This window comes from Syngnathoides biaculeatus, chromosome 1 (assembly GCF_019802595.1).
Source record: "Syngnathoides biaculeatus isolate LvHL_M chromosome 1, ASM1980259v1, whole genome shotgun sequence".
In the NCBI taxonomy this organism is placed as follows: domain Eukaryota; kingdom Metazoa; phylum Chordata; class Actinopteri; order Syngnathiformes; family Syngnathidae; genus Syngnathoides; species Syngnathoides biaculeatus.
Window position 1 is genome coordinate 3,392,146 of NC_084640.1, and position 24,282 is coordinate 3,416,427.

The following is a 24,282-nucleotide window of genomic DNA, read 5'->3' on the forward strand; positions in this document are numbered from 1 at the left end:
ACTTCCTGCTTCTTGTCGAAAACAAATCCCTCGAGAGGATTTTCATGGCGGGACTTACAAAAAGCCATATACGTCAAAATCATGTTTTGTGGTGAAAAAATGGATGGGTCCATACCGGCTGCCGTTTTTTCCATTAATAACATACTAAAAATCGTCCATTTCATGACACTTGACCTTTAGCTTGTAGTCTTACTCTGTCAACCTAAAGTTATTGCATTGACTGTGGTAACGATTTGGCTATGTACAATTTCCCGATTTCCATTTAACACCTTTGACATAAGAGTAAGTGCCATCTTGTTCAGTGGATCGAATGACCACTAGTGTTGACAAGGGACTACTTTTGACTCATATCATTTACGGTGAGCTGTTGTAGGATTGCTCCTACTCAATGATTGACACATTCGTTCCAACAGTATATCGACAAATACAGGTAAAGCTGAAACGTTAGTAATATATATATATATATATATATATATATATATATATATTAATTGGAGTAAAAGCATAACCTTGTATTTGTAGATGTACAAAGTAGCAAAGAAGTGTTGATACATTTCCCAAAGTGTTAATGTGCTGTTATATCCTTAATAGGCTCATGATGGCTTTTAAGTTTGTAGTCCACAAAAATCGAAGTTCACAAAAGTTCACTGTATTGCATTGGTCTTATCCCGCACATTGCCATAATTCTCTCTCGCTCTCTCTCTCTCCTCTCTCTCTCTCTCTCTCTCTCTCTCTCTCTCTCTCTCTCTCTCTCTCTCTCTCTCTCTCTCTCTCTCTCCCCCCACCTCCTTTGACCTTGATTAAGTACTTAGCCTTTCAAAAACAGTCATGTGATAATTGGCAGTTAACAATTACCATGATTTTGTCTTTTGTTTCCCCTGAAGCAGTACGTACAGCAGTAAAATGAGCCAAACTAATGTACAGTGCTGAACATTAAGTGACTTTGAAAACCTTGAGTTTCTATTTCAGACTCGTAATTGCTATGATATACTGTACTACAGAATACTCAACTACTAACGTGCACCACTTATTGCAAATGAGATTGACAATGACCTTGCATTTTTTTTCATAACAAATTCATTACAGTACATGTAAGAAATGGGTACATGTCACAGAAAGTGGAATAACGCTAAATTATAGCTCACAAAAAATCCAAATCACAATCTCACTGCCTGATGATAACTGGGATAGGCCTCAGCACTCCTGCAACCCTTGTGAGGATAAGCGGCTCGGAAAATTGGTGTGTGGAGATTATATATATATATATATATATATATATATATTATATATATATTATTTATATATATATATTATATATATTTATATATATATATATTTATATATATTTATATATATATATTTATATATATTATATATATATATATTTATATATATATATATTATTCTGCAGAATGGTGGCGTGAGCATCTGCCTCACAGTTCTGAGGACTGGGGTTCAAATCCCGGCCCCGCTGTGTGGAGTTTGCATGTTCTCCCCGTGCTTGCGTGGGTTTTCTCTGGGCACTCCGGTTTCCTCCCACATGCCAACAATCTGCATTAATTGGGGACTCTAATTTGCCCATAGGTGTGATTATGAGTGCAACTGTTGTCTGTCTCCATGTACCCTGCGATTGATTGACAACCAGTTGGAGTGTACCCCGCTGCCTGCCCAAAGACAGATAGTATAGGGGCCACCACACCCTTGTGAGGCTGTGTCTCACACTGTAAAATAAGGCTTCCTTGATGCCGTGCAATAAAGGACCACAAAGTTGACATTGTCTATATGTTGAATCTTTCGGGGTACACAAATTGTTAAAATGTGTTGACATCTGGGCCACTGTGGTTTTATCTCCAAGCTACGGACACTCAGCCAAGCCTGTGGTTAGCCTCCTCGTCAGTTCACAGTTCAGTTTGCCATGGTACAGTAAAAGTGTGTAGTTTGCCAGTTAAACAAAGATAATTGTGACACAACTGTCAGTACAGAAAGGGCTTCAAGCTGACACAGACATACTTTATTGGTTGCGTGAGATATGTCATTAAAGGATAAATATTCGTACACTATACTTTATGCATCTAATAGTTATTGTATGCTATAATTGTATATTCTGTACACCATACAGATTGCAAGAGTAACACACAAGGCAGCTTTGATAAGGAATTAAGAGGTAAAAACGTATTCAAGGCAGAAGATTTTTTGTTACATCACACGCATAAAATTTGTTACGAGTAGAAATACATAGATATTGAAAGACGTTGCTTTTTTTGTGTAGTCTTGACCAATGTTCCCTCTAAACTGCGCACTTGTCGCGCACTCAACGCACATGAAAACCAATCCGGCGTAGTGAACCAGAGGCTGACGTCTTTTTTTTTTTTTTAACACTGAAGCACACGGTCTTTGAAAAAAATGAGCTTCTGCTCAGCCTACTTCTACTTCCTAGTTTACCTGACACCACCCTCCTCCGCTCTTAAAGGGGCACACTCATAATTACAAACAGAACACACACCCGCATATTTATACCTGCGGACCCCACCCATAACTTCATATCTGTGGGCATGACTAACCACACCTGTACATTTTTCAAAAGTGAGTGACTGATATACTAACAGTAATAAATATGACAATTTGGATATTGTAGGTATATATTCAAGTTTGTATAATTTCCTGTGTATAATACAGCGAGAAATCTGCATAGAATTTTTTTTTTCCATTCATTATACATATTTTTTCATTGACAATGTTTTTTCATTTACAGTGCATGTTTTTCCTTTACAGATTTGTTTGTTTTTTCATTTCCAGAATGATTTTTCATTTACAATGTTTTTTTCCATTGATTGTTTTTTCACGTATGTATGTTTTAAGGGTGTTAAACCCCAAACCACAAACTTTCTAAACTTTTCTCAGGCAGGCAGTAATATTTTCTCACATTTCTCTTGTTTAAACACTCTCAAAGTTAAAATCTTTGTAGATTTAAAAAAAAAACACGACTGTATTCAAGAATCAAACCGAAGATCAAAACCTGTTTGAGAAATAAATATCGAAATATTCTCCATCCATTTTCCCCCACTTTATCCAGGACCAGTTAAGCATTTTCCTGAAGAAAAAAAAACGAGAAAAATATTATAGCTTTTAGAAATAACGTTAGATTTATGAGGTTGGATGCACGAGAAAATCATTAATAGTGACTCACGCCTATTTTACAGTTCCTCTTGCTGTGGCTGGTCCTCTTGGCGTGGCTCTACTGTAGCATCTTTTTCTGCTGAAGTACCTTTCTGCAGGTGTCGTTTTGCGAGTGAAAAACATAGCTATGGGTCATTGTTGGCGCTCCCCCCTTCTGGGCAAGAATATTCATACAAACGGACAGGCTACCTTCAATTATGTTTGAGAACCATAATGAACGAAACATCAAAGGGTCCAATTTTTGTGCAGTTCCCTGACATTCTTTGCCCATTATTGTCAAGCAATCAAATGTTAGTACATCCTCCTCGTCTTTCTCAACAATTGTGTTATCGTCTTCCTCTTCTGCACAAAAGCGCCAAACTGCTACCATCAAACAGTTATGTAAATTAGGGAAGCTGAACGCATTCTGTACTGTACAGGACACTTGGCATGCAGGAGATTGACAATGGTCTGCAGTCCCTTAGCCAATCGGGATGTGGAACACGATGCGGGTTTCCCCTTCGCGAATCAGGATACAGAGCACAATGTGCATTCATACGCTGTTTAAAAAAAAAAAAAATAAAGCCTGCTCTACAGTAAAAAATTACACACACAAACAAAGGCGTGTAAAAAAGGCGAACCTGTGTAAAGTGAATCGCGTTGTTGCAAGGGAACGCGATACCAAATAATATTTGGCACGTTTGTATAATCTAAATCCCGAGTCAAATGGAAGCTGGCCCAAAACGCTTATGGCAACAGAGCTTGAATGAGTCTTTGGGTGAAAGAGCTCTTCTCTGTCCGCAGAGTACCATGGAGTGGATGAGAAGGTTTGCCCATGGAGAGCAGTTTGCTTCATCATCTCTTGTCCCCCACTGACTCAAATGTCTCCATCTTCAGTCCCATGATGTCACCAACCTTTTTAATGCATTTCTTAAATGTGTCACCGCCCATACCCCCGGCACAGATGCTTCCACCCCCAAGCGGACAACAGCCAACTAAATGAAACTTGCCACACCAGACTAGTAGAAGATGTCCAACTTTTCAGTGTCCCTTTCACTTTCAATTCTCATTACCTTCTTGGGCACAGCATCTGTGTTATTCTTTGTTCAAGTGTACTTACTCTCATGTAATGTTGCATCATCGCAACAACCCCCCATAATTAGAACTGGTCCTGCTAAAGTCTACAACATTGCATGCAAGTGACACAAATGTTGGGAAAGCCGTGATGCACATTTTTTAATGGGACCTTTTAGGTTTCTTATGATTGCTAATTAATATTTACAGTTATTCTAGGATTGCATTATAACAGCTGTCTGGGTTGGATGGTGAAAAGTGTGACTGCACGTGTAGGATATTTTATCATGCTTTATAATAGAGAGACCTCTTATAACACTGGACCAGTTCTGTTGTACCATGCTTCAGCACGGTGACACCTTCCTCTTCTGTTCACTGCTTGCCAGCATTCATGCAGTTCAAGTTTCAGCACTTTAAATATGTCATCACATACACTGCATTGTTCCATCATTCCTGACTTTGAGCCTGAATTACAGTACTAAGATCACAAATAGTGAGCTCTAAATTGGGTACACATTCGCAAAAATTGTGCACACTGTTGGGGGCGCGTTTCGTCTGATCTACTAAGAATACAATTTTAGTAACTGCTGTAAACGGAGCATTGCTGGGTTAAAAAAATGTGCATGATAATTGTGCATATGGAGTACAAAAGTTGACAGCTAGGTTTTGAAAAAAATGTGTCCACCCATCCATTTTCTGTACCACCTATCCTCACTAGGGTTGCCAGCCGACTCTAGATGATAGGCGGGGCATACCCTGGACTGGTCGCCAGCCAACAACAGGGCACATACAAATAAACAACTATTCACAATCATTTTCACACCTATGGGCAATTTCGGAGAAAACCCACAGAGGCACGGGGAGAACATGCAAACTCCACACATGCAAAATAGGATTTGAACCCAGGTATTGAGAACTGTAGGGCAGGGGAGGCCCATAGTTGAGTGGTTGTAGCACTAGTTTGGTAAACCTGGGGTTGTGGGTTCGTATCCCACTGGGGTCTCCACTCCCTGAGAACGGTTGCGTCAGGAAGGGCATCCGGCGTAAAAATTGTGCCAAACATATATGTGCATTCATCTGAGATGACACGCTGTGGCGACCCCGAAAGGGACAAGCCGAAAGAAACTTTATTGAGAACTGTAGGGCAAACACACTAAAGTCGTCCATCGTGACGCTGTATGTATATACAACCAGATTCCTTTACCTACTAGGGTTAGGAATACTGTTATTATTTGCAGGGTTAAGTAACCCCTAATTAAGTAGCACGTTTATGGCATTGTGACACTTGTTGGTGCTTTCTTTGCCAAATCCCACTCATTTATTTCCTGTTTCAAAAAGTTGGTTACATTGCTCCTGGTGTTTCTTTTATTGTAGGACTCCAGTCTGCAGAATATTTGACATTAATTCCGTCTGGTTATAAACAAAATAAGAAGTGAAGTCACTTTCCTAGGGGTTAGTCTCCCTTCTGCCCAATTCACTGACTTCAAAACGGCTGTCTTGATTCTGTGTACAGCTACGGGACAGCAACTTCTGAGATATTTTCATCTTGGTATCACATATTGTGGTTTTGGATGTTCTTTGTCCTTTTCCTGTAACGGATTTACACGGGAATCCAACATGATCTCAAATGCCAGATTCACTTTATTATGGCTGCTGCCGCCACAGCCGTTTGCTTTTGTTGCCATTTTGCTGTTGTTTGGTAGAGTGCGGCTGCCGTCCATACAAAGTCAGTCATATACAAAACGTCCCTCACTGGCCAGGAGACCATTTGATTCACACAATTTGCTGAATTAATATTTAATTGTCGGGGAATGGATTGCAATGCATTTATGAATCGATGTTTTTAATCAATCCTGCTCACTCTCAGATTCCTGCACTGTTTACAATAGCCATATTTGAGACAGGGTTTTGCATTTTAGGTCGCTGTGGTGATTATCACCATGGAACATTTGGGAGAGGTTTGTGGTGATTGAACTGGAAATCTTGGGAGAAGAGGCAAATAAACATGACTGGGATCCAGAAAATAAATATCGTTCTCATTATTTGGGCAAAACCAGAAACCACATAAGTTCATGCTTTGTTTTATTTAATTCCCCGAAGTGCCAATCCTGCGTAGCATTTCGTTTAAAACTTGGCACAGCACACACAAAACTGTGATGGGAGAGACCACTAACAATTGTCACAGTGTGCTGATATGACCCAAATGCACTGAAATGTAACGTTGAAAGGAGTTTTGTCATAGGTGATATGGCATGATTCCTTCTTCTGGCTCTAGCTCAGTTCTTAGTTTATTTAGAAGCTCCAAAATTGCATTATTGAAAGAAGATATGTTGTTCTAATTTTTGTTTTTGGCATTTTAAAAATGGTTAAATGAGCTCAAAAGTTCTGTCTTCGACCTTTCAGTTGGAGAGTTTAGAAATGCCAAATCACCCATCGCAATTAGCCTTAGATTTGATGAAACACGTGGAGAATTCATTCATTTGCATATACATACTTCGAATATGCATTGTGTAGCATTTTATCATGTTTGGCAGACAGAATTGCTGCGTGATGTTTCCGACTTATTTTATCTTCTATTTTTTTCCTGTTTTCCAAAGGTTATTAACCAGTGTGAGGAAAGATCACAATATGTTACGACAGGTTGGATTGTTACACGTGGTTGTGCATGAGCAAGCTTACAGTGCTCAAGTTCACATTTGAGGCCAACAAAGTTTAAGGAGCAGCATGCAAACTAGTCAAACAATGCTGACTTTAGATGTCAAGCATGCCGAAGCGGGGCATGTATTGTGGCCTTAAGTCACCAAAAAAAGCAGCATTCCCATGGATCATCATGGATCAATGTTTCACAGGGACCCTAGGTTCTAATATGGCTAAGGGCAGACTTAAACACTGCTGGAATTTTACAAAGAACACTGCATTATCATATTTTTTTTTGTTTTTTGGTTGTTGTTTTTTTGCATTGACATACTGTTCTGAGGGACTGATGTTAAATGGAAGTATTAACTAAAAGAGACCCAATCAAGCCAGCTCCTCCAGATGCAGTCATTACTTTGGTTTAACTCTGTCATCACTGCTGTCATCTCATAACACATTCCTTGTGTTTGCCATGGGATCAGACGCACAAGAGATGCCCCCCACACTAGGACATACTGTATCACTTAGCTGTAGATCCAATGACTTTTTTTTTTCTGAAGGCGCAAATTGTTTGCACAGAATAAGACATTGTTGAGCATGTGCACGACATCTTGCTGCTCACCCGGTTTGACCCCAAAGCCTGATTTTACACGGCTCTCGAAGCACCGCATTGCCACAGTTGAACATGACCTATATGCCAGCAGTTAAGGGAGGAGAATGTGGCTTTCACGCAGGTCTATATGCTACTGACTGTTCAACGGAGGCTTGAAGTGTCTCAGGGGATTTTGCTTGGATTGGATTATACATTGGCCGCCATCTTGTACATGTCATCTCAGTCAGACTTCTGATATTTAACTGCCTGTTTGTTGCCCATTTCTCTACTGACCTGACGGAAACGGGAAAATATCTTTCTATTTGTTGTTTTATTGCTTTTATCTTTATTTTTTAATTAAGCTGAGTTGTATGTTGTGGTGCAATGGCTTCCAGCACAGATGCACACCAGGACTCACTAACAATAACTGTCTATTCAGTCCATAGTCATGTAAGATTTGATCTGTGAGTAGGCAAAAAAGGGTGTTAGTCATCTATGTGCAATTGATTACATTTAATGTCATAATTTTACAACTTCATGAAAACTGTCAATGCAAAGAGATGTTTTTGTCCATCCACCACCTTGTTGATATTCTCACACATGCCTCAACCTCCCTAAATCAATCGTAGATGACGCAGACACACTTACGCATGAAGTTGCTCAGGCACATGCTTCACAGAAAGTCAAAAAGAATGTTCTTGCCCCTTGAGCTGCAAGAACGAAGACAATATATTCTTGCAGCCATGATTTGGGGAATTCTCATAGTTTGTTTTTCACTTCAGCAGAACTTTTCTCGTATGTCAAAGAACTATTATGTGATTGGTCAGACGTTTTAAGTCATCCTAGGTTACAGTAATGCAGAAAGTGGAAATGTCATTCTATTTTCTGACATTACCGCTGTCAGACAATGAGTAGCTTGTCCTTTACTTTATTAAAGAGTTGATAAAGTGCTGGCCTTATTTTTATGAGAGCCACTTGGACCTCAATTTTAGGACTTCAGGCTGGAGTTACCTCATTACTTTGAGACAATTAGACAAGCCTGACCAATTTATAGACAAGCCACACTGATCAGTTTGTAATTGATAAATAAGAATAACTAAAACATGAGTTCTGACATTGCATCAGTTAGCAGTCTGTAAAATGTCAAAATATCTCGGTAAAACACCGGGCTAGTAAAGCTTGAGCTGCAGTTGCACATTGGGTGAATTGGTCAGCCTAAAAAAAGTTAAGTTTGGATGTAGCAGGAACAAACGACAGAAGTCAGATGTCAGTTGTATTGTTGTTAATAGTAAAATAATATTCACAATTAAGAATCAGAAGTTTGTAACTGACCAGTTCCATGTTTGTAGTCATCGGTACGGCTTATTGAATCTGTTTATGTTCTGTGTTCCTGAATTCAGAAGGCCACCGAATCCATCGAATGCACAAGTATGTCAACAGTTGCTGGCGATTGGTGCAGAAGTAAGAAGTGATTGGGGTGGAAAGTAAATGTAGACAACAGTTGTTGAGGCTGTGTAAGAAAGTCAGACAGGGAAGGAGAGACCTTTCGGAAAGGAAATTCTATGCCTCTGTGTCGAGACGCAACAGTGTTTATATTTTAATCCTATTACTCTTACGACTGATCATAAGCAGCCCAGCTGTGCAAGAATACAGAGGAAATAAACACAGAATGAACAGAATTGTCACGACGAATGAAAACGCACTGTGTAAGTCACTTTCTAAAGTAACTCCACACCTGTGTCCTATCTGATTGTCTATCGAATGGGTATGTGGGTAAGCGTTTGCAATTGTCGTGGAGTAAATATACACTTGTTGGTCCTCCATTGTTTTGGCTGTAACACATTTGTGTGACATTAGTTTTAACATAATACAGGTTTCAACATTAACATGAAGACAATAATTGCGCCTTTTAAAAAAAATTTGAGACATGTTTTCAAAGGTTTCAATTTTTGTTTTGTTGTGGAAACCAACACCGCTACTAACAGTATGTTCTTTAGGCTTCATCACAGGTGTCGAATTCAATGCCCAGGGCCTCTGGTCCGCCACATCATTTTATATGCCCTACAACTTTGTTTCTTGCAAAAATGCCAAAGTTGCATATTGTCCTCTCTTATAACAAAGTTGAGTCATTGAAAGCATATTTTGTTACAAATTCCCCTTTTAAATTTAAAAAGAATTAAAGTTTAACAGTTTTTTTATTTCCTTATGATTTCAAAACTAGTTATTCATCAGTTTTTTTGATGGATTTTTTTTTTCCACAATGGCTGTCTGAGGGAAAACCATGACTACAATGTGGCCCGTGACAAAAATGAGTTTGACACCTCTGTTGATACTTACTCACCTTTACACAGTTCACCTTCTTTATTCCTTTCCATTTGTGAAAGTCTGTACGACAAACTATTACCCACAGGTGTCGAATTCAATGCCCAGGGCCTCTGGTCCGCCACATCATTTTATATGCCCTACAACTTTGTTTCTTGCAAAAATGCCAAAGTTGCATATTGTCTTCTCTTATAACAAAGTTGAGGAATTGAAAGCATATTTTGTTACAAATTCCCCTTTTAAATTTAAAAAGAATTAAAGTTTAACAGTTTTTTTATTTCCTTATGATTTCAAAACTAGTTATTCATCAGTTTTTTTGATGGATTTTTTTTTTCACAATGGCTGTCTGAGGGAAAACCATGACTACAATGTGGCCCGTGACAAAAATGAGTTTGACACCTCTGTTGATACTTACTCACCTTTACACAGCTCACCTTCTTTATTCCTTTCCATTTGTGAAAGTCTGTACGACAAACTATTACCTGGCCAGCCAGGGTTCTAAGCCTGCCAAGCTAATACCATATGGGAGACGAGAACAACTGTTGGTAGTGTACTGGTTGAGCAGATTTTGTCATACTAATATTTGTTGACTGGGATTGAGACCTGCATTTATTTTCTTCTTATTAATGGCCACACACTTAAAAGTGGAAAAAATGCACAACACAAATCGGGGCCAGTAGAGATAAACTGACCGAGCTGAGGCAAGTTGGTGCTGTGCAAAAGTGCTTTTCTTTCCCCTACTCTTCTGTTTCTATCCTCATTCAACACAGTAGGATGTTGCATCTAAACTGAAGCTTTGTTGCCCACATCTTGATAGGTTTAGGAATTCATGGCCACAGCAGATGACCACAACCATTCCCATCTCCCACCCAACGACACCATCGTTTTGACAAAGAATAATTGCTGAAAACGGGGCAGTGTGGTATTATATATAAGCAACACTGGATCAGGAGTTGCATTTAAAAGTTTTTGTCTTTGGCAGAAGGGTAGAAAGTTATCTGATACATGTGGTCCCTGCACTTAAGTGATAAGCAGATGAATCAACGCATTAAAAAGTGAAACGGAACGCTTCCCTCATGGCGTATGAAAAAAAACAGGGATGGAGGTGGTGGAGAGGTAGGAGGCGTTCTGGGAGGATTGGAGTTGCATCAGCCAAATAAATTGTCATGATGCAGACCATGCGTGAAATGAGCAGCAGATTCCACATTGCAGTTGCAAATGGCATTATTACCAATACACTCAGTCAGCTGGCACGCTGCCTGTTTGGCAAACACCATTGTCCACGGTGTCGAGGCACAACAGACCAGGACAGGAGGGGGATCTTTGCCGTTTGTTTACTGTAATGTCTGAGGAAGGGCGCCCGGTTCAATTGTGCAGACGACATTTTAGCAGCAGCCATCTGATCAACAGTCAGCTCTGTGCATAAAGAACGTGGTGTGTCTGAATGTGTGTGGGGGATGGGAGGAAAGAATTAAGATTTGGCATTATGTCAGAAGAGAGCTGCCATCCCTGTCTCCTTTTTACCCGTGTGCGCTCACTCGCTTGCACACAAAGGCGTGTGAGGACAAGAAACTTTTGCGTGTATTGTGGCTGTGTCACTCTTTTATTATTTTTAAGAACCGCCCACCATCACAACCACCCCTCTCACTCCACACAATGTGTCACAAATGCCTGTGCGCACATGTCTACACAGACTCCACAATCACTCCTGATTGGCCCATGTAACATGAACAAATGAAGTCCTGAGCCCTGGCTAAATGTAAGGGGCCCTGAAAGTAAGCATGTGTTTATTTTTACAGTGAAAGAGAGGGGGAGGAAAAGACGACTGGTTTGAGGAATTGGGGGAGGGGAGAGGAGCAGGGAGGGGTTTCTTTGTGGTACTGTACAGCTGGAACAGGAGAAAGGGTTACAAAATGCTACCTTCTGTTGGAATGTTGTGCAGTACGGGGATGTCTGGACTCTCTGGATGTCGTTTCTCTGCTGTTTTACAAAGATGACCTTCTCCTCCATACACTATTGCTGGTGGAAGGAGTCCATTTTTAAGATGGAGATGTCTACCTGTGTGACCTGGAGCTACGATTTATGAAAAGATGAAAAAGTGGCACCATGTCTACCCTCCATCAACCTCCAGCCCTTTTTTTTACTTTTCTTCCAAGCTGCGTCTCCTGTTTCTTTTCCTTTATTGCGTTGGCCTGGCACAGTGCCCAAAGCCGGGGGGTGGGGGGGCGGTGGGAGGGATTATAAGACAGGATGGGGTGGGGTTGAGGAGAAACAGGAGAGAGTGTGGCTTGTGTAGCAGCTGACTGAAACAGTCATTATATTATGTAAAGGCAGTCGGTGGCGATGGCCTCGAGGAGGAGGGTGGAGGGAAAGGGGTGCCAGCTACTGACGTTCGCTGCCAGGTCGTCCCTGATTGGCTCATCAGCGCCATTCTCAGTGGCGCTCTCTGTCTCATTAAAGGTGGACGCTCACTGAGCAGGAGCTTCTTGTGTTTTTCTCCCAGCAAATGGAGGCGACCTGTCTGCTCCGCCACTGCGTCACAAATTAATTAGTGACGAAGTAGTAACAGGGAAGGCTTTGTTGTGTAATCATTACCACCCTCTTCTGTGTTCAAGAGGATAATGTTGATGTGAGAAGGATACCATAAATGGAAGAAAAAAAAAAGAAAAGGGGTTGCACCTAAGGATCTATTGGGGCAAACAATCAATAGGATGGATGTATTGATAACACTGTCAAGAAAAGGTCTTTCTTTAGAAGCAAAAGTGTATGTTTTGGTATTTAATTCTGTCACTTAAGGTACTGATATGGTTTTATTGTTTGACCTCTAATATAATGCCTTGTCATGGGTGACAGCTACTTACAGAACAAGATGCCCATGCCTGAGCACTTTCAACCTGAATGATAGGAAACTGTCCTGAATAGGGGAGGCATTAGGGATTGATTTACCATGTTGAAAATTAATTTGATAATTTTTTAATATTATTTATAATGGAATGAATCTCTCTCTCTCTCGCTGAATATTCTGGACTCTTGCTTTGATGATGTGCTTACTGTAGAGGTCCAATGATTAATCGAAAACTAATTGATTATTGCATTACTCAATCACAATATTTGATAATCAATTAATCATTTTGACAGCTTTGGTAACTTAAGACTGTCCAAAACATCAGACTCTGAGCATCTCAAAAGTACATTTTAAGTTATATTATGATAACAACAATAGTAATAATAATAATGAAAAAGCAAACTGATTATCTTTGTTTCATCAAAATAAGACTACACTGATCTGAGCGGTAGCAGCCAATAATCACTTTTATCATTATCGGCTTTAAATGTCATATTTCGCTGATCTGATCAATTACATCATTGATCGCCTCTGCAAAAAAAATACTTCACGTCGCCATCTTGTACAATATATTTGAATAGAAAATGTGGTTTATTTTTAGCCTTGTCACGTCTTTTGACGTAGTACTGTAAATATCTGACACGCAAATTATTTTTTTTTTTTTGCAACACGTAAGGCCTGGCTCAGACTAATGAAGCAAATTTGGTATTTCACAATTGGACTATGTCAGACTACTGCAATAAAATCTTTTACGATCACTTTGCTTTATCGTTTAGGGTTACCCTTTATGTATGTTCATTTACTTTTAATACAATTCACAAGCAGGCAACAAAACATAATTTAGCCTACCAAACTAGTGCTAGCACTACCGGGTGTACGTAATGTAGTTCTCTCACTCTGTGTCAACGAGAAGCATTATTATGGGCGGGGGGTGGGGGGAATCATGTATCATCAACGACTAGATGCCCAACCGGGGTTAATAATTAGCAGCTTGAATTTTCAATCAGCCTTTTTGTGGAATATCAGCCAAAGTGGGGATATTTCACTCCACCGCACAAATTTGAAACAATACATTGTGTAGAATAAAACTTTAGTCCTGTTCCATTAGGGAGTACCTCAGGATAATTTAGTTAACTTGCGATCTTTAAAATTAAAAAAGAAAAGCAAAAAAGGGAACGTGTTCACCCAGTGCAATCAGATGAAAATGATTTGATAGGCCCCCTTTTTTTTTTTTTTTTTAAATCACATTCGGATCATGACAAGTTATGAATACTGTTTGTATGGGTTGGCAGTGGCTGGCTGGATGTCGCTTCTTCACTGGAAATGGAATTTTTGTTGTAAAAGTTATCTGGCGTATCGGCGACAGACTCTTGATGCTTAGCTTTTAACCACAGGTAGATATAAAATTCTCAAATACAATACATATATTTATACTGTATCCAATGGATCCCTACTCTTCGTGGACAACAGGGACCAGCCCCAGCCGCAAATAACAAAAATCTGCATCTTATTGACACCCATTATTATTGCACTGAAACAAAAAAAAACATGGTGGCCCAGTGGTCCGCATGTCCACCTCACAAATCAGAGTTCTTGGTTTCACATCCATGCTCCAGCTTTTCTATGTGATGTTTACATGTTTCTCCCCTGTGTATGCTTGTGTTTTCTCAGTTTTCTCAGGGTACTTAATTTTCATCCTACATTCCAAAAACATGGATGGCAACTCTAAATTGTCTAGTGATGTCAATGAGAGTGTATTTATTTCTACCCTGTGATCGGCCGGTGATACAAAGAATAGATGGAAGAAAAAAAAAGTTATAAGCCCACCAAAAATGTTAAATGAGCGTTTTCGGGGTTGGTTCTCCCCCCAAAAATCAAAATTGAAAAAAATTGGAAACAAAAATCCATAAATCACTGAATCTGTTTTTGCCGAATTGCTAAAATGTTTAGAGGTGTGTGTGTTACATCTGTGACATTGCAGTGCTTTTCACCTGTGATTGAAAATTTCAATTGCTGAAAAACTAGTAGCCGGCGCTCAACCAGTCAGAACTTGTGGCAGAATCCCACTGAACACTGCGACAGATCAGTGGCATTCGGCTGTGGTGGTCCTGAAAGTTCAAGTTGGAGTGGATCGAAGTCAGATCAATTTGTCCTCATAGCTAAATTTTCACCAGAGTTCGCTTGACACCCGAGATGTTATGAGAACTAAAGTTTAAATTTATGTGGGGAAAAAAAAGTGTGATTATGTAAAAGCAACCTTACTTACTTAGCTACTCGTCTGTCAAATGTGTATTATGTCATGGGAAATGAGCTTGTTGCGTGATCCAGCTGATACTCACTGTTAAAAAGGTGCTTCACCGCACCGGGCCTCTGGTGTACAGTTGTCACATCAATCAATCAAGTCACCTTTAAGACTTGAAGAGATGAATGTATGCAGTGAGTTATTCTCCTTTATCATGCCATCCTCTGACATACAGTGTCTTCCTCAGTCCTCTAACCAGTCACATGACCAATGTAATTCACGCATAAGACTCATTTTGCTATCATTCTTAATTTAACCCTTTCTAATGTCATTCTAGACGTCATAAATATATTTGGAATAAAAATTGTACATTTGGGTCTATTTGCGCATATTCTGCGTGCTTTCGACCCATATCGGTAGAGTATCACAAGTAAGGGCATTTTCCCTCACAGCGGAAATCCCAATATTCATCACTGTCGAGTTCAGAGTTCCAAGCTATTATTAGCACGCTCTATTTAACCCACTTCTGTCTGAATGATCAGCTGCTGATTATCCGTGTTGCCGTGATTTTAACTGCACTTCCGTTATAGTGGAAGTAGAACAGTCACTTTCCTGCATTATTCAATATTAAACACTCATTTTTCAAGTCTGTAATTTATGTAATGACTAATCACTTGTTATTCAAACAGGAGGTTAATTGTACCTTTATTGGGAGGGGTTATTTTCATCAGCAAATTCATCCATATTTGGTGCTCTCCTGTTTCTGGCACATAAGCGAAGTATGTGGGTGTAAATTGAGATGAACTGCAGTGTGTTCAGTAATGGAACATGTCACCAAGTGTGTGAGTGTGACTCACGGATACATTTTTAATAGTCTTTGGTTGGCTGTACTGCCTGATGCCAAAGTACTCTTAGGTAATAGAATGTTATCCATATTGCTTTAAGTTGGCTTCCAAATTGCATAATTATCTAACCCTCGAGTTGTGTCCTGTCTCCAGGATGGAGCAGATGTCTGAGGAGGCACTAAGGCTGAACTTATTGAAGCGAGGTCTGGAGTCACCCAACGAACGAGAGGAGGCTTTGGCCAAGCGCCTCAAAATGGAGGGCCACGAGGCCATGGAGCGCCTGAAGATGTTGGCGCTGCTAAAACGCAAAGATCTCGCCGACCTGGCCGCCCTGGAGGTCGCCGGTCCTCTGGGAGATGGAAAGGGCCCTGGTGCCAGTACGCTTCATCACCAGAGCCTCATGGGTACCAATTATGAAGAAAAACTAAATGGGAGTCTGAGACTGGGAGGACATGGCGGCCATGTTGGACCTAGTAAGAATGGGAAGGAGAACATTCTGGATGAGCCGGTGGACATGAGCGCACGGAGATGGTAAGATTAATCTTAGTATAATATGCTGTCAACCAAGTGGCCATCCATTTACACCGGAGCTTGATTCCTAAGATGAAACATGCCGTCGTCTATCATAATCATTAACCTCCGCTAAAGTAATAGAAAAGTCAGAATTACAGTAAATATTTTCAAGACAAATACTTTTTTCGGTTGACCATTCCCGATGGGATCGCCGGCTACATCGTGTTGGGCGGCTACCCACCTCCAGTAGCCAAATCCGAAAGACTCCCGCAGCCTGTGAGATCAACGCTATCACAACGCCGTTCGGGCTGGTGTCACAAGGTCACAAACTATCACCATCGACTCAATGATAACATCGTCGATAAATGCCGATTGTGTGACGTCGCGCCCTCACAATACGTGCCATCTCTTCAATTGTGCTCAAAAACCAAACACCTGTGGAGCGCCCCGGGCAATGTGGCTCACTTTCTGGACTTTGATACGGAATAACGACTGTCGTACTTGGCTACAACAAGACAAATACTTCTGGCCCAATAATGAAATGAAAAGTGTAACTTACAGCATTAACTGATCATGATTTCTTGTGCTGTGTGATGAAGTTTTTTACAAATATTATTTTAAAATAGTAACCTCAATACTTTGAGGGGAAAAAAACACAATTTGGTACTCATTTCATGCCACAAATATTTTTTAGATTGCCAGTGTTTCACATTAACATCAACCTGAGCTGGGCTATAGTTGCGTTGTCCTCCTACTGTCAATGTTAAGTAACCAAGTATAGAGCTCGTGCACCTATGTCACCGAAATCACTTGACTGTCCATATTGTCAGTCAAACAAAGCATTGTTCAATGCTAAGTCCATTGAGAAGAAACATCAATATGTCTTACAGCATGACACCCAGAGTTTTGTCCAATACCATTAAACTTTTAGAAGGTAATAATAAACAAAAGTACGTGGAAAATGAGAGACACTTGGCATAGAGGACCTATATTCAATGCCGAAGTCAATGTTTTCGCAGGTAAGAAATTGGACTGTTAATTCGCTTCCGCTTGTCTTGGACAACTGGACATACACAGGTATCTGACAAGTAAGTCGTCAAGATTTAGACAGAAAAGTTTGAAAGGGTATATAAGTATGAACGCATACAAACACTTCGTTGCTGGATCTGTTCTCAACGGGGAGACTGCTTGTTAACACGGAAGCGTATTTGGCGATACGTTAACCTTTGCCAAAATCCATTGATCTTTCCAGCTGATATTCAATACAAATACCAATATTTAAATAAATGACCCCTGGTTTTACACAAACTCTCATTCATTAACAATAATTGCAAAAAAAAAAAGAGGATGGAATTGTCTCCACGGAACGTACACTGAAGCGATTGCGGCCACACGTTAACCTCTCTGCTGCAATAGGTGGTTTATTTTCTTTTTTTAATTACGCATTGTTCTCAAATGATCTAACTTTGCATTATAAATACTTCTTGGTAATTTGAGGTATAGACAAATAATTCCGACCTGAAATGAAGCGATCGCTACACAGGCGCGTGTGTGTGTGTATTTTGGTTGGCCGCCATCCATCATGTTTCATTGCCGGAATCCATCAATATTTTCTGTTCTTTTCAACTGGTATTCCACTGAATGATCTATTTGAATATCTGTCTTGTCTGCTGTGACAGCCAAAAGCACAACAGGTGTCGGGCAATTTGAAAAATCTGCTCTGGTTCAACAGCTCCCGCAGTGCAGAGGAGTTAAGTTTGACCGGCAATATGGCGCCGTGGAAACTGTGATGTCAAGTGCACGAGCTCTATACCCTTAAAATGCCAGTGGGTTCCTCGGTCACATGACTCAAACTCTGACAAAGATCAGCTGTTCTTCAAGGCTGCTCATTCTGTGTTTTTTATTTTGTTTTTCAGACAATAAAAAACAATCAAAAAAATAATTGAATGCCCACAATAGTGCTAAATAAAGAATGGAACTGAAGTCTGACAGGCACCCTATGTAATTTGTCCTGCCTGTTTATTTCTGGACATACAATTATGATAAAATTGCACAAGCAGGCTTTTCAAAGCACAGTGTCTAGATTTGTACTCGACATTAATACATTTTATGTTGTTTTTGTTTTGCTAATGAAAACAGTGATCCTCTTGTTTGTGCTGTGACTATTGAAATTTTTCTGAATTTTTAAAAAAAATTATTATTCTTTCTCGTGGCTAAAAAAGTATTTGAAATCAGAAAAAAGGGTGAAAAATGTGGTGAGGATGGAAAAGAAAACGTGTAGTTTGAAATTTGTTCCTGGTGCAATGCATCTGAACTGTCAAATGACAAATAAGTGTCCTTCTATGAGTCTGAGGACAGTGTAATCCCCACCCCCCACCCCCACCACTTCATGGTCACTTGCTGACAACTACCTAATATACTGTCCAGTGGTCCGTGTGTAAAGATGAGATGTAATGACCAGGACCGTTGAGTCTGAGAGACACACGAACCACAGTGGAGCACCACACAGTTCTAAGTACATTATTTTACATTTCGAAATCAGAATTGTTAGATTAGTCAAGAGCGTTTTTTTGTATATGAGAGTTTTCTTTTTAAGTCTCGACCTCTCACAGTACAATTATACACAAATAATTATGGCATAACAGCAACATTGGTAGACTGACAATAAAGTAGCGTTTACTTTGTCTTCTTGTTGTACACGTTATCTTGCAGTATCCACTTTTGATTACTTGAGCCAATAGTTAAAAATCTACTTTTTATCCTGCAGTTTTACACCTGTTGACTCACCATGGATAATGCAATGTTGATTTTGTTAATGATTCCTTTCCTAATTACTGATTAGTATCAAGTGGACTATGTCTGACTCTTCATACTTTGTGGCGCAATTGAAAGAGTGATGGCTCACAAACACAAGTTGTTGAAAGGTCCAGAAAAACATTTTCTGTTTGGCAGGGTACATTACTGTGAAACAGAAGAAGTTCAGAACCAATTTTCCCAAACTCTGTAATTGAGCAAGTATGGTGCTGGTGAGGAATCTCGGTGGTTTGGCTAAACGATTCTTCAGCTGCTTTGGACTTATAAAATAGGGCAGCCCACACAGAGTTTGAGAGAGAGACCTTAAGCGCAGGTTTTTGTCATTTAATGATTCCAAAAGTTCAAACTGGAAAAAGCCTTTTTATTCATCCTAAATAGAATACCCCAAAATCTTTGGTGGTGTGTTCATTCATGTATCCAAGTGTGTTTTGTTCCAGAATTTAAAAAAAAAGAAAAGAAAAGAAACTGTACATTTAATCAATATGTAAACATATTTCTGAAAATATAAATCTTAGTTATTACTGATGAAGGTACTGCTTGATATTAAGTGTTTGGCTCTGATAGTATAGATGCAAGTCTGAATTATTGCATCTCAACTGCAGTTCAACTTGTAATTGAAGTAATGGGGACAATCCGCCACAACTGTAGACCGGATGCTGATAGCTGCATCAGTTACATAAATAGCATGACGTCATACCAATGCAACACAGTGAAACTCACCAGTAAATTCAGCAAAGAGGAAGATGAAACAGTAAACACTGGAAACAATGGAAGACATCCACGTTCCAATTATTTTGGTACCAAACACAATCCAGTGCAGGCCACTGATCCACTTGTATTTCGTTTGGATTTCAATACTATTTCTTCCAACGTAAAAGTAAATTGAATTAAGAATGCAACAATCAAAATGTTATGGTAAAACCTCAGTTAGCTTTGCAGGCGATGTTTTTGCTGTTTTTGCACTGTTACCAGCGGTACACAGTATGTGTAGAAATAAGCTGTCTATTGCAAAATCTGTAAGCTTTCCATTTATCCCATATTACATCCAGACTTTGCACAAAATTGCAGTATTGGAGAGTAACAGTTGGAGCAGAACTCACTGGGTCATGCAGTGTTTTTGTATGGATTGACCCAGCGACACAGTTCCTAGCAAACAGATGATTCGATATGTGACTCACATACCGGTCCCGGCTTTCCGCTGTTCTCTTTCACACAGCCTCTGTCCTGCCTTTGATAGTCCCTCACAGGTTGGATTCAACCCCCTCCTTTCCGGGTTTATACCACACAGGAGCAATAAGCAAAGGCTTGTATTATCACCTGACAGCACATTGCCACTTGACAGCTATCCACCTGTGCTGTAACCAGAACATGATATTTAAAAAGCAAGCTTTTTGCTGCAAGGTGGGCTTGTGAGCTGCAAAATATTCTATACAGCAAGGATCTTTGAAAGTTAACATATTGCTTCCTCTCCATGATATTAGTTTTCCTTGAATTTCACTCAATCGACTGTTTTTTCCCCCCTTCCATTCAGTGACACAGACCATGATAGAGGAACTCCGTCTCCAGACGTTATCATTCTGTCAGACAATGAGGCATCCAGTCCCAGAGCAACACCTCATCCCGAAGAGCGCCTGAACCATGCAAACCTGGACATGTTCAAGGTAAAGTAAACCCTTGTGCACAGAACACAGCGTGCAGGAAAGTCACTCGCTAATTAATTCATTTTGTGTTGCACATCTTTTTTAACTCTGATTAACATGTCATTGTGAGGGCTGTCAAAAGTTCCGCCTTAATTTTTCAGGATTAATCAAGATAATTAATGTGTTAATAGGGCACTGCATCAATAGATGCACTGCGTGGCACTTTACACAGTAAATAAAACAATATACAATAGTCTCTCTGGAATATACCAAATGTTTGTGTGAGACATCGGTTGCATGTGTATTTTGCAGGGTAAGACCGGAGAGGAGCGGCAGCAGATGATCAAAGCCCTAAGAGAGGAGCTGCGTTTGGAAGAGGCTCGTCTGGTGCTGCTCAAGAAGCTCCGCCAGAGTCAGATGCAGAAGGAGAATGTGGTGCAGAAGGTCAGTAGATTTGGGCTGAAAGTCATCTTTTCCTCAGCAAATCCTTTTCCCCTTGAATCAAACCAGTGTCATAGTCATCACATTCTATTTTAGGGCATCTTGTGTTTCATTTGGGAATGCGCACAGGTCTTGATGAGATTTGAAAAGTTGTATGGTCCTACAGAAATATTGGCTCAAAATGTATGGCCTGGCTAATTAATCCCCCAGTTACTCCTAATTCTGTGTCAGCGTTTGTTTGTTTTTTTTGCTGTAAATAGGGGAATATTTATAATATTTGGATCCACCATCTGGTCCCACATTATGACCACTTTTTCCATCAGGTGAGGTAACACAAGAGTTGTGTTTCTAATATATTGACTCATGTACAGTAGTTAAATGAGTCCACTCTGGATGAAGTATTGCACTTGTGAAGTTTTAATTCAGGAAATACTGTATGTAGATGAAAATTTTTAAAAAGTAAAAACTGGTGGGGAAAAAAGCTCTAGAACCTCATTTATGAAACGTCTGTGATAATATGGATCATATTTGATGAGATAGCACGTGATTGAAGGACCTAATTGAACTCGGAAGCCTACAAAAATATTTTTTGTGCTTATTATGATGCAACCACACTAACCCAAAGAGCCTTCATAATGCGGCAAGATAACGCTTAACACTGCCAAATCAGCAAAAGACTTCATTGGGGCAAGAAATTCCATTCAGACTGGCCAAGTCCGACTTGAAATCTACTTATAGGATTCATTTTTACATTGACTGAAGTGAATAAATACTGAAAACAAATTACAACAGAATGAGCCTTGAACAGAATCCCCAAACCTCCAAATAAGAGGTTTGTGCTTTCTGTAACTCTTTTTATTGTGAGGAAATAACTGAGTTACGGTGGAGAAATCACTCCAGTAATTTTGGGGACGCCAACAACCACATAAATATGTTGTTTTGTCGGACTGAACTTGCCTTGAGTGCGAGGTAATTGGATGCACTGTACATAGCTTCCCATCCTGTATAATTGAAAAGACAGCACACCTGAAAAGCTATTTTTCTGTTTGTGCGGCCATAATATTTGGTCTCGCCGAATCAGAGCATTGTTATATATTGCCGAGAAAGCCCTTGAGGTTCTCATGCAGTTTCTTACAACGTATCTTTGCGAGCGATCCTTTTTGAAGATAGTAGACATAAAAATGGAGAAAAGCAACAGACTTTGTTGCAAAAACGATATGAGAACGGCACTTGCTAAGGTTCAGATGCGGAGTTCTCAAGTTGGAGTTGCCCCTCTTCTCTGTTGCTTCATTGCAACTCAAATGGCAGATCGACCCACTGAGCCTAGTTTCTCTTTGATTTTTTTTTTTTCTCAGAGTTTTTCTTTTCTTTGTTCAGGTGGGGCTTTTGACTTGACATAAGGAAATGGAAAAAATCACACGTATTTATTTTTATTTATTTGCAGTAAATATTCATTGAGTTATGCTTTTTTTAAATGAAATTTTTGAAATGAAATTAAGTTTTGTCTGTTTCGTTTTTGGTACAGTGATTTTATGTGCAACTGATGCAAGGTTAATTTTTGTTGCATTAATAATATGTATCCCTATTTTTTGAGTTTGAAAAAAATACATATTTTCCTTATGAAGAAAGGTTTGGTGAATGTGTGTATGGGTGCTTCAGTACCTCAGACAAGGTTAAGATCAGTTAGAAGCTCTGAAATGACATTGATGAGTAGATTATATGATAATTTTTTTTCTCTGGCAATTAAAAAAAAGAACAGAAAAGACCCATTCTCCGCGTCACCTCTCATTGCCTCCGCACCTGCCACTCAGATGCAATCAAGATTGCACCCATTCTTGCGTGTATAAAACTTTAGTAAATCAAGGCCTGAGTCAATCTTCACTTAAATCATTCATCCATCCATTATCTGTACCGCTTTTTGCTCACTATGTCACTGGCATACTGGAGCTTATCTTAGCTATCTTTGGGCAAGGGGCGGGTGTACACGCTGAACTGATCGCCAGCCAATCGCAGGGCACGTATTAGCAAACAACCTTTTGCACACACCTTCACATCTACAGGCCATTCTGAGTCTTCAATCAACCTTCCACGCATGATTTTTGGGATGTGAGAGGATACTTGAGTACAGGGAGAAAACCCACACAGCCACTGGGAGAACGTGCAAATTCTACACATACGGATCCGGGATTTGAATGCTGGTCCTCAGAACTGTTAGGCAGATGTGCTAACCAGTCGCCCGCTGTGCCGCCAATCTTTTACAATAAATTTTACTCACCAAAATATGTGTATTTCTAACTTGTGTATCAGACACAAGTGATAGGGTTAAACACAAATGTGGTCAGTTAATTGCAAAATTAAAACTGTGCCCTGATTGTTCCAATATTTGAACTATAATATTTGAACTGTATCCTATAGCTTTTGGGAAGCTTACCTCTGCACTTATATTTGTGGTCTTTCTGAATCCCAAAAGATGCCACAAGATGGCGCCTCAGCCCTTGGTTGATGGGAAATTTGTGAGTTGTAGTTTCAAGGAAATATTCTTGAAGTGATGCTTCTTGACGAGTAGGCTAAGAGCTCATATGTGCATGTACACACACATGCACACTTATGGTGCATTTTTAATAAAGATTTTCAAATGTTTCTTCTGCGACAGATTGTTTCTGTTAACATTGTTTTTTAACATGAAGATTTCCATATGAATTATCGCACATGCATGCAGGTATCGGTGGTCCAGAACGCTGCCTCTTCTGGGCAGCCCCCTTCCATCCACGGCTCCCCTGGATTTGGGAAGCTCCCGATACGGCCAGGCATGCACAATCCCGAGCCACAGAACCTCCGCACTGCACAGGTTAGTACACATTGCTGTGATGTTTAATTTAGAAACCTAAACCTCAACACTGGTGTCAAATATATTATTTTTGCAGAAATATGACCTGCTACCTGGAGGGATTGAAATTATTTCAAGTAGTCCTCATTATCAATATGCTAATATTTTTACTATGAAAAGTCCATGAATTTGATGCTTTGGGATTATGCATATACATAATCCATGTTCAACAACAAATGATTCAAACCTGGACCTAACCCTTAGGCTAACATCAGTTCATGATCCGGTATGTTTTTCTCAGTGCTTATACAATTCGTAAATGTTTACAGCAGATAGA

The 24,282-nt window shown here is 39.8% G+C and overlaps 1 protein-coding gene across 3 annotated transcripts in view; it reads left to right on the plus strand.

Moving 5' to 3' along the window:
• gatad2b (GATA zinc finger domain containing 2B) overlaps positions 1 to 24,282 on the plus strand; it is a 78,036-nt gene that overhangs the window by 24,342 nt on the left and 29,412 nt on the right. For all 3 annotated transcript variants that reach the window (XR_009796378.1, XM_061829550.1, XM_061829464.1), the window contains 4 exons: positions 15,864 to 16,241; positions 20,569 to 20,698; positions 20,990 to 21,121; positions 23,838 to 23,966. Coding sequence is in view for 2 of the 3 variants with exons in the window: in XM_061829550.1 (XP_061685534.1) it covers positions 15,865 to 16,241; positions 20,569 to 20,698; positions 20,990 to 21,121; positions 23,838 to 23,966 (768 nt within the window). In the remaining variant the exon portion in view is untranslated. The remainder of the gene's footprint in view (positions 1 to 15,863; positions 16,242 to 20,568; positions 20,699 to 20,989; positions 21,122 to 23,837; positions 23,967 to 24,282) is intronic.